Source organism: Salvelinus fontinalis, chromosome 33, assembly GCF_029448725.1.
Source record: "Salvelinus fontinalis isolate EN_2023a chromosome 33, ASM2944872v1, whole genome shotgun sequence".
In the NCBI taxonomy this organism is placed as follows: domain Eukaryota; kingdom Metazoa; phylum Chordata; class Actinopteri; order Salmoniformes; family Salmonidae; genus Salvelinus; species Salvelinus fontinalis.
In genome coordinates, this window is record NC_074697.1 from 21,831,694 (window position 1) to 21,845,078 (window position 13,385).

The 13,385-nt window shown below is 48.1% G+C and overlaps 1 protein-coding gene across 2 annotated transcripts in view; it reads left to right on the forward strand.

The window, feature by feature from the left end:
• Nucleotides 1–360: 360 nt before the first annotated feature.
• LOC129831810 (2-acylglycerol O-acyltransferase 1-like) overlaps nt 361–13,385 on the forward strand; it is a 35,984-nt gene continuing 22,959 nt past the window's right edge. The window contains exons 1-6 of one of the 2 annotated variants that reach the window (XM_055895280.1): nt 361–660; nt 792–970; nt 2,459–2,663; nt 2,932–3,106; nt 3,695–3,894; nt 4,506–7,387. In XM_055895280.1, coding sequence (XP_055751255.1) covers nt 564–660; nt 792–970; nt 2,459–2,663; nt 2,932–3,106; nt 3,695–3,894; nt 4,506–4,660 — 1,011 coding nt within the window. In that variant the 5' untranslated portion in view covers nt 361–563 and the 3' untranslated portion in view covers nt 4,661–7,387. Of the gene's footprint in view, nt 661–791; nt 971–2,458; nt 2,664–2,931; nt 3,107–3,694; nt 3,895–4,505; nt 7,388–13,385 lie in introns of those variants that run through there. The other variant, XM_055895281.1, reaches the window with a different exon arrangement.

Here is a 13,385-nt window from a genome sequence, read left to right on the forward strand (position 1 = left end):
GTGTATCAGTGCATTCGTAACAACCTAACCATTGCGAAACTTCTATTCAATCAAATAAGACTCCCCTAGCAAATTGGCATTTACATTTTTCTAGACCAAGTTAGACACACTCTCATTGACCTCCATTCAAAAATTCCTCATTCGTGGGCTTATTTTTGTAGACAGAGTTTAGGCAGAGTAAAACCTTGCTTCGCCTCTTCTTCTCTGGGTGTACTTAATTAAACTGTTTGCTTGTACTTCACATTTTCCACAAGATGGTGCTAGAACAACAGGCCGAAGCCTGATCTAGCAATCACGTTTAGAGTAGTGTTTTGGAAGTTGATAAAGTAAAGTGTATTGTAAGCACCCAGGCACACAAGAATGAGTATAGCCTATCATTTGTATTTGACTTGAATAGTCCTGCGCCTGAAGTCTCGCCAAAATGCCACGAACTTGGACGACCGCCTTGTTAGAGCTGCTAAGTATAAAAAGATTTTGGCAAGGACAGGCGCATAAGATTGTGACCCTTCCTCTGCTCTGTTCCCCTGAAATCCTTTTAGAACCCGGGAGTGGGAAACGCAGACATGGTGAAGATTGAGTTTGCACCCTTGAATATCCCGCTCAACCGACGTTTCCAGACAGCTGCAGTTCTTCAATGGGTCTTCTGCTTTCTCTTTGGAGGTAACTGGTAGGCTACTGCGCACTTCCTCATCTTCAGAAAATCATAACCATAGTGGCCCAGGGTTGAGGTCAATTCAAGTCAGTGCTTGCTTATGTGATGCCCATATTTTTCTGCACATCCATCTGTCTAGCGCAGTGTTGTTTTTGTGTGTACGTTGTGATCGTGTTGAATGGATACTGGCACGTGGCTGCTCTGTATGCCCTGTGGCTCTACCTGGACTGGGACACACCTCAGGCTGGGGGCCGCAGGTCTGACTGGGTACGCCACTGGACCGTGTGGAAACACTTCGGAGACTATTTCCCCATCCATGTAAGTAGGCTTATGACGGTTTCTGGTTGTTTAGCCAATGCATTTTATGATGCATGGAGGCCAATTAATATAAAGCCTCATTATTATCAACAGTAATAGGTAATTACACCATTCTTTGTATAATTTGGACTGTGTGTAAAGACACTCAGAATTCCTTAATGAATTCCATGTTGGATTAATAATAACACAATTTGTATACAACAATAACAAAATTTGTATTAAAATGCCGATTAACTGACTGATGAAAATATAATTGAGGACATTTGTCTCAAAGCAAGCATGACTGCCTACCTACTCTTTATCCACTGCCCTTTGGTGTATTAATAGCTCAAATAGGTCAAAGCCATTGTAAAGAGGTCATTGGCCAGTACATCATGGTATTTCCATGGCTAAAGGCCCAGCCCCCTGTCACATCCAGCCATTCTGTGGTTGAGTTCCTGCCCGACTACATTGCAGTGTAAAAACATTTGAGGTGACTGACAGTGACACATGGACAGACAGTGACACAATAAATACCGCCTTGCACACTCATGCCTTCACCTAGCTGATCTAGGGTGTAATCATTAGTCCAACAGTTGCAAACAAAAGTTTCTAATGGAAAAAAACAGGTATGTTTATCCCCGTTTCGTTCTGTTTAAGATTTTTTTTTTTACAGAATTGGCGGAATGAATACACCCCTGATCACACGTAAACACAGTTCACTTTCATAACAGTCACACTGTATTCCTTCTCGCATCAATGCGCTCCCTTCCTCTTACCTTTTCCCTTCGCTTGTGGACTTCAATGCACAACATTTGAAGTGACCAGATGAAAAAACCTTTCCAAGCCAAAGCCTAAACTAGCCATCTGCATTTGATAGCTAAGTAAGTGAAACTGAAAAAACGGATCTCTTGCTTTTCCTTCATTTTGGAATAAATTAATTTGTTCATTCTCTCTCTTTGAGTCAACTACTTACCACATTTTATGCACTGCAGTGCTAGCTAACTGTAGCTTATGCATTCAGTACTAGATTAATTATTTGATAATTTGATTGTGGAGACAACATGTCAGTTCATGATGCAAGAGCTCTGATAGGTTGGAGGACATCCTCCGGAAGTTGTCATAATTCCTGTTTAAGTCTCTGGGAGGGGGTAAGAATCATGAGCCGCCTAGGTTTTGTGTTGAAGTCAATATACCCAGAGGACGGAAGCTAGATGCCCCTAGAGTGCTGTTGGGGTTACTGTAGACCTTCATTGCAAAACAGTGTGTTTTAATCAATTATTTGGTGACGTGAATATATTTAGTATAATTTTATCTAAAACTATCACTTTCTTAAATGAAATTCACTGAGGAGGATGGTCCTCCCCTTCCTCCTCTGAGGAGGAGCCTCCGCTGATCTTACAAGGCCTGGTTATGTATTTAACATATTAGCTAACATCTAGTCGGGCAGGAACTCAACCTGTGTCTTATCCATTGTCCTCTCACTATTCATGTCTTGTCTGTGGTCAGCTGATTAAGACATGTGACCTAGACCCAGAGAGGAACTACCTGATGGGTTTCCATCCTCACGGAATCCTGGTCGCCGGAGCGTTTGGGAATTTCTGTACTGAATACACAGGCTTCCGGGAGCTCTATCCAGGAATGACTCCTTACCTGCATACCCTCGGCATCTGGTTCAGCTTCCCATTCTTCCGGGACTATCTCATGTCCTCAGGTGAACCTTGTTAGGGATTTATTTATTCCACCACAATGCTTCTGTTTTTTTTCTGATTTAAACACTATCAATAGGCTTTTAAGGTTTGTTAAATTATATTTAAAGGTCCAAACATTGTGTGCGCACACTGTAGTGCAGTTTTAGTTTGTCAACAATTCTTTCTTCATATTGAAGATATTAGAAGTTTTTTCTAATAAACCCTGTCCTGTGAAAAAAAAAATCCTGGCCCACATTTGTTCTAAATATACTGTGCTGCACTTCCCCTAAGGGGTTGTCTCTTGTTCCAAGAAGAGTCTTACCCACGTGTTGAGCCAGAAGGGAGGGGGAAACGTGTCAATCATAGTGATTGGTGGGGCGGCAGAGTCCCTGGAGGCCAGGCCTGGGAGCCTCGTCCTGGAGGCCCTCAACAGGAAGGGCTTCGTCAAGATTGCTCTCAGGTGTGGGTGAGTGCATCGTTCCTGCCTTATTTCCTATCAACTACTCCTCATCTATAACCATCTCGTTTATCATCAAGTATTAGAAATGTTCATGTTGACTGAAACATCCTCCATAAGGGCCATTACTGAATGTACTGTAGGTCATGAAGTGAACTATGAATCTTAACCCCAGGGCTTTTAATGACAGATGTGTTGAGGTGAAAGGAAATGCACTGTAATATTTCCTGTACACACACCTGCTAAAATAAAAGATTTATGCCTCCGCTCAGAGGTTTGAAAGAATCATTCATTTAACTCGGCATTTAGTTGTTAAAAACCGAACTAAGATACATTCGGGTCAGGAGGATTATGGGTAGGCACTCCACATTCCACTTCAGATAGATTGGTGTGAGCCGAAGATGACTTTGGAGTTGGAGCAATAATGACATGAACATATATTCTTTTTAATAACAAAACATCCAAAAAGGATCAGCTCTCATTTAAATACATAGATTTTGCAAACAACCACAAATGTAAAATTACAAGGTTGCAGTCAAACGTGAAATTATGCCGCTGGTAAAAATTCAGACTTCTCTCATCCTCTCCTGTGTGCAGAGCCCATCTGGTGCCAGTGTTCTCTTTTGGGGAGAATGATCTGTTTAATCAGCTGAAGAACCCAAAGGGCTCCCTGGTCCGTACCATCCAGGAGGGCATGAGGAAGACCCTGGGCTTCAGTTTGCCTCTGTTCCATGCCCGGGGGGTCTTCCAGTACAGCTTGGGCTTCATGCCCTTCAGACAACCCATTTACACCATCGGTGAGTGGTGGGGAATGGGAGATAATATGGGTGGAAAGTGATGGGAAGAGATGGGTGACGAGAGGGAATAGAGACTAAAATATGACCCATTTCTGTCTATGGGGAAACATTCCAAAAACTATTTACAAACAACATTCAGAAACAATCTGCAGTCACAGTGCTCTGATTGTATGAATTCCTCTAGTTAGCTAGTCATCACCCAGATGGTCAAATAAAAGCTCACTGAGAGAACAGCCGACACATGACAAACTGGTAAACTGGTTCATAGGTGACTGTGTTATGGGTAACAGTAACTGTGGTAGCAGCTGTCAGCCAGGACATCATGACCAGCTGGAACAGAGCCACCCACGGTGAAGGGTCACTGGGCTACAGCCAATCAAATTACCTCAGAGCTGTAACCTCATGTGTTTTGTCCTCAGTCTTGCCCTCTGTTCCACTTCCTTTATCCTTTCTCTCCAGTTCCTCCTCTGAGTCACTACATTTTAACATTCTATAATTCCTCTGCCTTTCATTTTCTGCTCTCACTGAATCCCCTCTGTATTTCTACTCGATCTTTCCCTCCTTACCTCTCTCCATTCCACCCCTTCCCTTCCTCCCTCTATCTCTCTCAGTGGGAGAGCCCATAGTGGTGGAAAGGAACGTGAGCCCCTCGTCTGATGAGGTGGACAGGCTGCATGGCTGTTACCTGGGGGCGCTGGCTAAGCTGTTTGAGCAGCACAAGGCTGAGTACGGGATCCTAGAGAACCAGCACCTCATCTTCACCTGACCAGACCAGATAAGCTCAGATAGCCTACACTGTAGGATTGGACCATTCAACCAGCTCCTGACCCATATACACTGATACAGACATTCAAACAAACATAATGCAACCATACATATAAGCACACACAGAAAATGGACACATGTGCATACTTGCACACACATATTGTGCAGCGCATTCAGAAAGTACCCCTTGACCTTTTCCACATTTTGTGACTTTACAGCCCTATTCTAAAATTGATTAAATAAGTGTTTTTCCTCATCAATCTACACATAACACACCATAATGTCAAAGCGAAAACAGTTTTTTAGAAATGTTTGCAAATATATTAAAAATAAAAACACACCTATTCAGACCCTTTGCTATGAGACTCAATTGAGCTCAGGTGCATCCTGTTTCCATTGATCATCCTTGAGATGTTTCTACAACTTGATTGGAGCCCACCTGTGGTAAATTTAATTGATTGGACATGATTTGGATAGGCACACACCTGTCTATATAAGGTCCCACGGTTGACAGTGCATGTCAGAGCAAAAACCAAGCCATGAGGTCGAAGGAATTGTCCGTAGAGCTCCGAGGCAAGATTGTGTCGAGGCACAGATCTGGGGAGTGGTACATTTCTGCAGCATTGAAGGTCCCCAACAACACAGTGGCCTCCATCATTCTTAAATTGAAGAAGTTTGGAACCACCAAGACTCTTCCTAGAGCTGGCCGCACGGCCAAACTGAGCAATCGGGGGAGAAGGGCCTTGGTCAGGGAGGTGAGCAAGAACCCGATGGTCACCCTGACAGAGCTCTGTGGAAATGGGAGAACCTTCCAGATAGACAACCATCTCAGCAGCATTCCACCAAACAGGCCTTTATGGTAGTGGCCAGATGGAAGCCATGACAGCCTGCCTGGAGTTTGCCAAAAGGCACCTAAAGTACTCTCATACCATGAGAAACAATATTCTCTGGTCTGATGAAACCAAAATTGAACTCTTTGGCCTGAATGCCAAGCTTCACATCAAGAGGAAAACTGGCACCATCCCTAAGGTAAAGCATGGTGGTGGCAGCATCATGCTGTGGGGATGTTTTTCAGCGGTAGGGACTGGGAGTCTAGTCAGGATCGAGGGAAAGAAGATTTGAGTTTATTTGAGTTTATTTTTATTTTTACAGCTACAGTGTACATTAACCAACGTTTCAGTTAAAGTGACGGTTTTAGCCAGCCAGCTAATTTTCAACCGCGGTCCATGGGCAGGTTATTAAAAACAATTGCATTAACAATACAGGCAATCAATGAGCAGTGAGCACAGGCAGAGCAACATAGGACAAGCAAGATGTAGCACACAGACAGAGAACATAGCACAAAAAGCAACAAGACAAAATCCATAAAAGCAACAAAGTGTTTCCACACCTCACAAGTTCACCTTCCAACAGGACAATGACCCTAAGCACACAGCCAAGACAATGCAGGAGTGGCTTCGGGTCAAGTCCCTGAATGTCCTTGAGTGGCCCAGCCAGAGCCCGGAGTTGAACCCGATCGAACATCTCTGGAGACACCTGAAAATAGCTGTGCAGTGACGCTCCCCATCCAACCTGACAGAGCTTGAGAGGATCTGCAGAGAAGTATGGAAGAAACTCCCCAAATACAGGTGTACAAAGCTTGTAGCGTCATACACAAGAAGACTCGAGGCTGTAGTCGCTGCCAAAGGTGCTTCAACAAAGTACTGAGTAAAGGGGTAAAAATGATGGGGTAACATTTCTAAAAGACTGTTTTTGCTTTGTCATTATTGGGTATTGTGTGTAAATTGATGAGGGGGATTTTTTTTACATTTTAGAATAAGGCTCAACCGTAACAAAATGTGGAAAAAGTCAAGGGGTCTGAATACTTTCCATATGCACTGTCTGCACACATGTAAACAGTCAAAAGGCCATCACTCTGATCCTTCGCTCATTTATACAGTCCGCATAGGTATATAGTGTAGAGAAATATTGTACAGTTGGGTGAAAATCATTTGATATCACGCTCCATTCATGACCAGTTCTTTCCTCCTGCTAACCTCAAGACACAAATGGGGTATGTCAGGTTGTGTTTGCTGCACCAAGGGAATGCATGCAGGGCTTCATAGGTGATGTTTGCGTGCTAGTCTCTCTGCGGTCCTGGGAAGTGTGCCGTGCTTCTCTCTACTCCCAGTCTCTCTTTCTGCCTGAGGGGAGCAGGCAGCAATTCTAAAATAGAGCAGACATTCATGTCACATGACGTTAGCGTTAAATCTAGACCACACTGTCTGAGCTACTGCACAGAGATGCTGCCAAGATGAACCCCTGCTATGCCATTGTCTTAAACCTGTATGATAAATAGACAGTGCCACATACAGTATAGGTTGTAAGATCGCAGGTAATGTGCTGTGAGATTTTGTTAATGGCATGAAATACGGATTGGAAAGGGAATCAGGTCAGGATTGCATTGTAAGGGATTGAACATTGAGCAATGGGATTTGGATTAACATTTGGAACATGTAGAATCTTTGACTCAGTGGATCATGACATGGACAGAATTCTGTGGAAAGTGTAGACGTCATAGGTGGTTACTCTCTCAAAGATATTACTAAATTCCCAAGACATGGATTGGCTAATATATTTCTAGATGTGAGAATAAACTAATGTAGGGCTGATGTGTGCATAACTGTGTTTTAAAGTCCAAATGTTATTCATTTTGTATAAATACAAAGATACTGTTGTCAGATTTTGAGTTGTCCTCTTGTAATCTATTTACTCATAACATATTTTCTTTACTTAAACCTTTAAAGGCCCAGTGAAGTCAAAATTCCGTTTTCCTGTGTTTTGTATCACATTGTACACAGCTGAAGAAACTAACACTGTAAAAGTGTGGTTTTGTTTTTATTAGTGTTATTTCCTAATAGTCGCTGGTTGAAAATACACTCTACACAGGACCTTCTAATCAGCAGGTTTGCAAAGGCGGGAGTTTCGGCTTTCCATGGTGACATCACCATTCGGTTAATTGGTTAATAGACCAATAACAATGATTTCCCAACCTTTCTGCCGGTATATTTTCAGTTTCCCCTCCACTCGGACCACTCCTAGACAGTCCTAGCAAAATAATTTTTTGCTAAAAAGCTATTTTTACCCATTTTAATGGAAATCTATTTTAGTAAGGCACTTAATACTCAGAAATGATTTGATATTGATATAAAATTTATGCATTGGGCATTTAACAACTCTTCAATGCATTATTCGATTCAACACATCATTGGCTATGTGTCACGACTTCTGCCGAAGTCGGTCCCTCTCCTTGTTCGGGCGGCGTTCAGCGGTCAACGTCACCGGCCTTCTAGCCATCGCCGATCCACTTTTCATTTTCCATTTGTTTTGTCTTTGTCTTACACACCTGGTTTCAATTCCCCAATTACTTTTTCATTATTTAACCCTCTGTTCCCCCATGTCAGTTTGTGAGTAATTGTTTGTATGTAGTACGGTCCGTTAATGTGGGCTCTTTTTTTTGTATTGCATTTATATATGTTGAGTAAAGTACGTTTATTTACTCATATCTGCTGTTCTGCGCCTGACTCCTCTACACCAGCTACACACAGATCTCATTACAGAATTACTCATCAAGAATGGAGTCAGCAGGAGCAGGCGTCCTCCCTGTGAACGTAGAGGAGCGCGTCCAGCAGCACGTGACCATGTTGCAACGTCTGGGCACCGCCATGGATCAGGTGCTGCAAACGATGGATCGTTGGGAGAGAGTAGGAGGTCGTCCAGCACCTCCACCAGCCCCACTACAGCAGGCCCCACTGTCCACCACTCCTTCACCCGGTCCCAGCAGGATTCGGCTCGCGCTCCCGAGGGAGTATGATGGGACGGCTGCCAGATGCCAGGGGTTCCTACTCCAGCCTGAGCTCTACCTGGCGACCGTCCACCCGGCTCTTTCGGGACGTGAGAGCATGTCCGCCCTCGTCTCCTGCCTCTCAGGCAAAGCCCTGGAGTGGGACCATTACGCAGAGTTCACCTGCCGCTTTCGGGCAGTTTTCGACCACCCGCCTGAGGGTCGAGCGGCGGGTGAACATCTGTTCCACTTGAGGCAGGAGACAAGGAGCGCGCAGGATTTCGCTTTGGACCTCCGGACCCTGGCCGCCAGTGCGGGATGGAACGACCGGGCCCTGATCGATCACTACCGGTGCAGTCTGCACGAGGACGTCCGTCGGGAGTTGGCCTGTCGAGACACCACCCTCAAGTTGGACCAGCTGGTGGACCTGTCCATCCGGCTGGACAACCTGCTGGCTACCCGCGGACGTCCAGATCGGGGCCTGTCAGTTCCATCCCCCAGCACCTCCGCTCCGATGCCCATGGAGCTAGGAGGTGCTGCGCTTAGGGCGACCAGAGGGGCCATTCCCTGCACCAGCTGTGGCCGCAGAGGGCACACTGCTGGTCAGTGCTGGGGAGGTTCCTCAGGGAGTCGAGGCAGCAGGCAGGGCACTATCGTGTCACCCCAGGTAAGTCGGCACCAGGCTCACCCAGAGCCCCCTGTTGCTCACATGTATGTGTTTATCAAATTTCCTGAGTTTTCCCCGCATTTCCAGCGCTCGTAGATCCAGGCACAGCTGGGAATTTTATTGACCGTTCATTTGCCCATAGTTTAGCGATTCCCCTTGTTCATGTGGATATGCCCTTCCCTGTGCACACCCTAGATAGTCGACCATTAGGGTCAGGGCTGATTAGGGAGGCCACCGCTCCACTAAGCATGGCTACGCAGGAGGGTCACAAGGAGAGAATCAGTCTCTTCCTTATTGATTCTCCTGTGTTTCCCGTGGTGCTGGGCCTACCCTGGTTGGCCTGTCATGATCCCACTATTTCATGGCAACAGAGGGCTCTCAAGGGGTGGTCACGAGAGTGCTCAGGGAGGTTTGCAGGGGTTTCCATCGGTGCGACTATGGTGGAAAGTCCAGACCAGGTCTCTACCGTGCGCATCCCTTCAGAATATGCTGATTTGGCTCTCGCCTTCTGCAAGAAGAAGGCGACTCAACTACCATCCCATCGACAGGGGGATTGTGCGATAAATCTCCTGGTAGACGCAGCACTTCCCAGAAGTCACGTGTATCCTCTGTCACAGGAGGAGACGGCGGCTATGGAAACATATGTCTCCGAATCCCTGGGGCAGGGATACTTTCGGCCCTCCACTTCACCTGCCTCCTCGAGTTTATTTTTTAGGAAGAAGAAGGATGGTCTGCGCCCGTGTATTGACAATCGAGGTATCAATCAGATCACTGTGAGGTACAGCTACCCGCTGCCTCTCATCGCCAGTGCGACCGAGTCAATGCACGGGGCGCGCTTCTTCACAAAATTGGATCTCAGGAGCACTTACAACCTGGTGCGTATCCGGGAGAGGGACGAGTGAAAGATGGCATTTAGTACCACCTCAGGGCATTATGAGTACCTCGTCATGCCGTATGGGTTGATGAATGCTCCATCAGTCTTCCAGGCCTTTGTTGACGAGATTTTCTGGGACCTGCACGGGCAGGGTGTAGTGGTGTATATCGACGACATTCTGATATACTCCACTACACGTGCCGAGCATGTGTCCTTGGTGCACAGGATGTTTTGGTCGACTGTTGGAGCATGACCTGTACGTCAAGGCTGAGAAATGTCTGTTCTTCCAACAGTCTGTCTCCTTCCTAGGGTACCGCATTTCCACGTCAGGGGTGGAGATGGAGAATGACCGCATTTCAGCCGTGCGTAATTGGCCGACTCCCACCACGGTAAAGGAAGTGCAGCGGTTTCTAGGGTTTGCCAACTACTACCGGAGGTTTATCCAGGGTTTTGGTAAGGTAGCAGCTCCCATTACCTCACTGCTGAAGGGGGGACCGGTGCGGCTGCAGTGGTCGGCTGAGGCGGACAGGGCTTTTGGTCACCTGAATGCTCTGTTTACCTCGGCTCCCGTGCTGGCTCATCCGGATCCCTCTTTGGCATTCCTAGTGGAGGTGGACTCGTCCGAGGCTGGGATAGGAGCCGTGCTCTCTCAGCGCTCGGGCACGCCACCATAGCTCCACCCCTGTGCTTTCCTTTCAAAGAAGCTCAGCCCGGCGGAGCGAAACTATGATGTGGGGGACCGGGAGCTGTTGGCTGTTGTCAAGGCTCTGAAGGCGTGGAGACATTGGCTTGAGGGGGCTAAACACTCTTTTGTCATCTGGACTGACCACCGCAATCTGGAGTACATCCGGGCGACGAGGAGACTGAACCCTTGCCAGGCAAGGTGGGCCATGTTCTTTACCCGTTTTGTTTTCAATCTGTCCTACAGACCAGTTTCCCAGAATGCTAAGGCAGACGCACTGTCCAGGGACGTATGACACAGAGGAGCGGTCCATGGATCACACTCCCATACTTCCGTCATCTTGCCTGGTGGCACCGGTGGTGTGGGAGCTAGACGCGGACATCGAGCGGGCGTAACACACAGAACCCACTCCCCCCCCAGTGTCCAGCTGGGCGCCTGTACGTTCCGTCTGCTGTCCGCGGACGTTTGATCTATTGGGCCCACACGTCACCCTCCCCTGGTCACCCTGGCATCGGTCGGACAGTGCGTTGCCTTAGTGGGAAGTACTGGTGGTCCACCTTGGCCAAGGACGTGAGGGTTTATGTGTCCTCCTGCTCGGTGTGCGCCCAGTGCAAGGCTCCCAGGCACCTGCCCAGAGGGAAGTTACAACCCCTAACCGTTCCACCTATCGGTGGACTTCCTGACGGATCTTCCTCCCTCACAGGGAAACACCACGATCCTGGTTGTTGTGGATCGGTTTTCGAAGTCCTGCCATCTCCTCCCTTTGCCCGGTCTCCCTACGGCCCTACAGACTGCGGAGGCCCTGTTCACTCATGTCTTCCGGCACTACAGGGTACCTGAGGACAGTCTCTGATCGGGGTCCCCAGTTCACGTCCAGGGTCTGGAGAGCGTTCATGGAATGTCAGAGGGTCTCGGTCAGCCTCACCTCAGGTTTTCACCCTGAGATTAACGGGCAGGTGGAGAGAGTAAATCAGGATGTGGGTAGGTTTCTGCGGTCATATTGCCAGGAACGGCCGGGGGAGTGGGTGGCGTTCATCCCCTGGGCAGAGATGGAACAAAACTCACTCCGGCACTCTTCCACTAACCTCTCTCCCTTCCAGTGCGTACTGGGGTATCAGCTGGTTCTGGCACCTTGGCATCAGAGCCAGATCGAAGCTCCTGCGGTGGACGAATTGTTTATGTGCTCGGAGGAGACCTGGGACGCCGCCCATGTGCACCTGCAACGGGCCGTGAGGCGGCAGAATGTGAGCGCCGACCGTCACCGCAGTGAGGACCGGGTCTGGCTCTCGACCCGAAACCTGCTCCTACGCCTGCCCTGCCGGAAGCTGGGTCCGCGGATTGTGGGGCCATTCAAAGTCCTGAGGAGACTGAACGAGGTATGCTACAGGTTACAGCTTCCCCCAGATTACCGTATTAATCCCTCGTTCCATGTGTCTCTCCTCAGGCCGGTGGTGGCTGGTCCACTCCAGGAATCTGAGGTGTGGGAGGTTCCTCCGCCCCCTCTGGACATCGAGGGGGCCCCGGCATAAGCTGTTCGAGCCATCCTGGACTCGAGGCGTCGGGCGAGGGGCCTTCAGTACCTCGTGGAGTGGGAGGGGTACGGTCCGGAGGAGAGATGCTCGGTGCCGGTGGAGGACGTCTTGGACCCTTCGTTGCTGTGGGAGTTCCACCGTCTCCATCCGGATCGCCCTGCGCCTCGTCCTCCGGGTCGACCTGCTGCTGGAGCCGCGCGTCAATTGGGGGGGGGGGGGGATACTAACTCATGCATGCAGTTAGCTGTATTACTTTGCTCATGCATCATGCAAAGCTGTCAAAATGTATGTAGTGCTTGATGAACAGAGTAACAAATCTCTGACCAAGACAGAGTTTTTCAATCTCTTCAACATCAATGACAACTCTGCTCCATACACCATGAAGCCCTGTTCTGGGGTAACAGAGACTTCAGGCAGGAGAGCCGTCAACATCATAGTGGAGTGTATAGATGGACACATGCAGCTCACTCTCCCTACTCTGATAGAGTGTGATATGATGCCAGACGATAGGATGGAGATTCCCTCCCCCGACATTGCGTATCACCATCCCCATCTGCAACCAGTTATGGACAAAATTCCAGCTGTGGACCCAGACGCTCCCATCCCCTTGCTCTTAGGACGAGACATCTTAAGGGTACACAAGGTACGAGAGCAAATCAATGGGCCCCACGACACTCCTTATGCACAGCGACTCGACCTGGGTGGGTCATCGTGAGTGAGGTCTGTCTGGGAATGGCTCACCGACCAGCCAATGTTAACGTGTTCAGGGCAAACATACTTCAAAATGGTCGCACATCCTATCTGAGCCCTTGCCCTGACATCATCCAGGTAAAAGAGAACTACATCAGCGTAGCTCAGAAACACATCTCTCCCTCTACAGTGCACTCGAGAGATCCAAGCACAACTGTGAACACAGACAGCCTGGGATGTTCCGTGTTCGACAAAACACAAGACGATCATAAACCAGCACCATCAGTGGAGGACAAAGCCTTCTTGGACATTATGGACAAACAGGTTTTCCAGGATGATGGAAACAACTGGGTGGCTCCACTACCCTTTCGCCCCACTAGACGTCACCTTCCTAATAACAGGGAGCAGGCCATGAACCGTCTCACATCACTTCGCAGGACTTTAGACAAAAAGCCTGA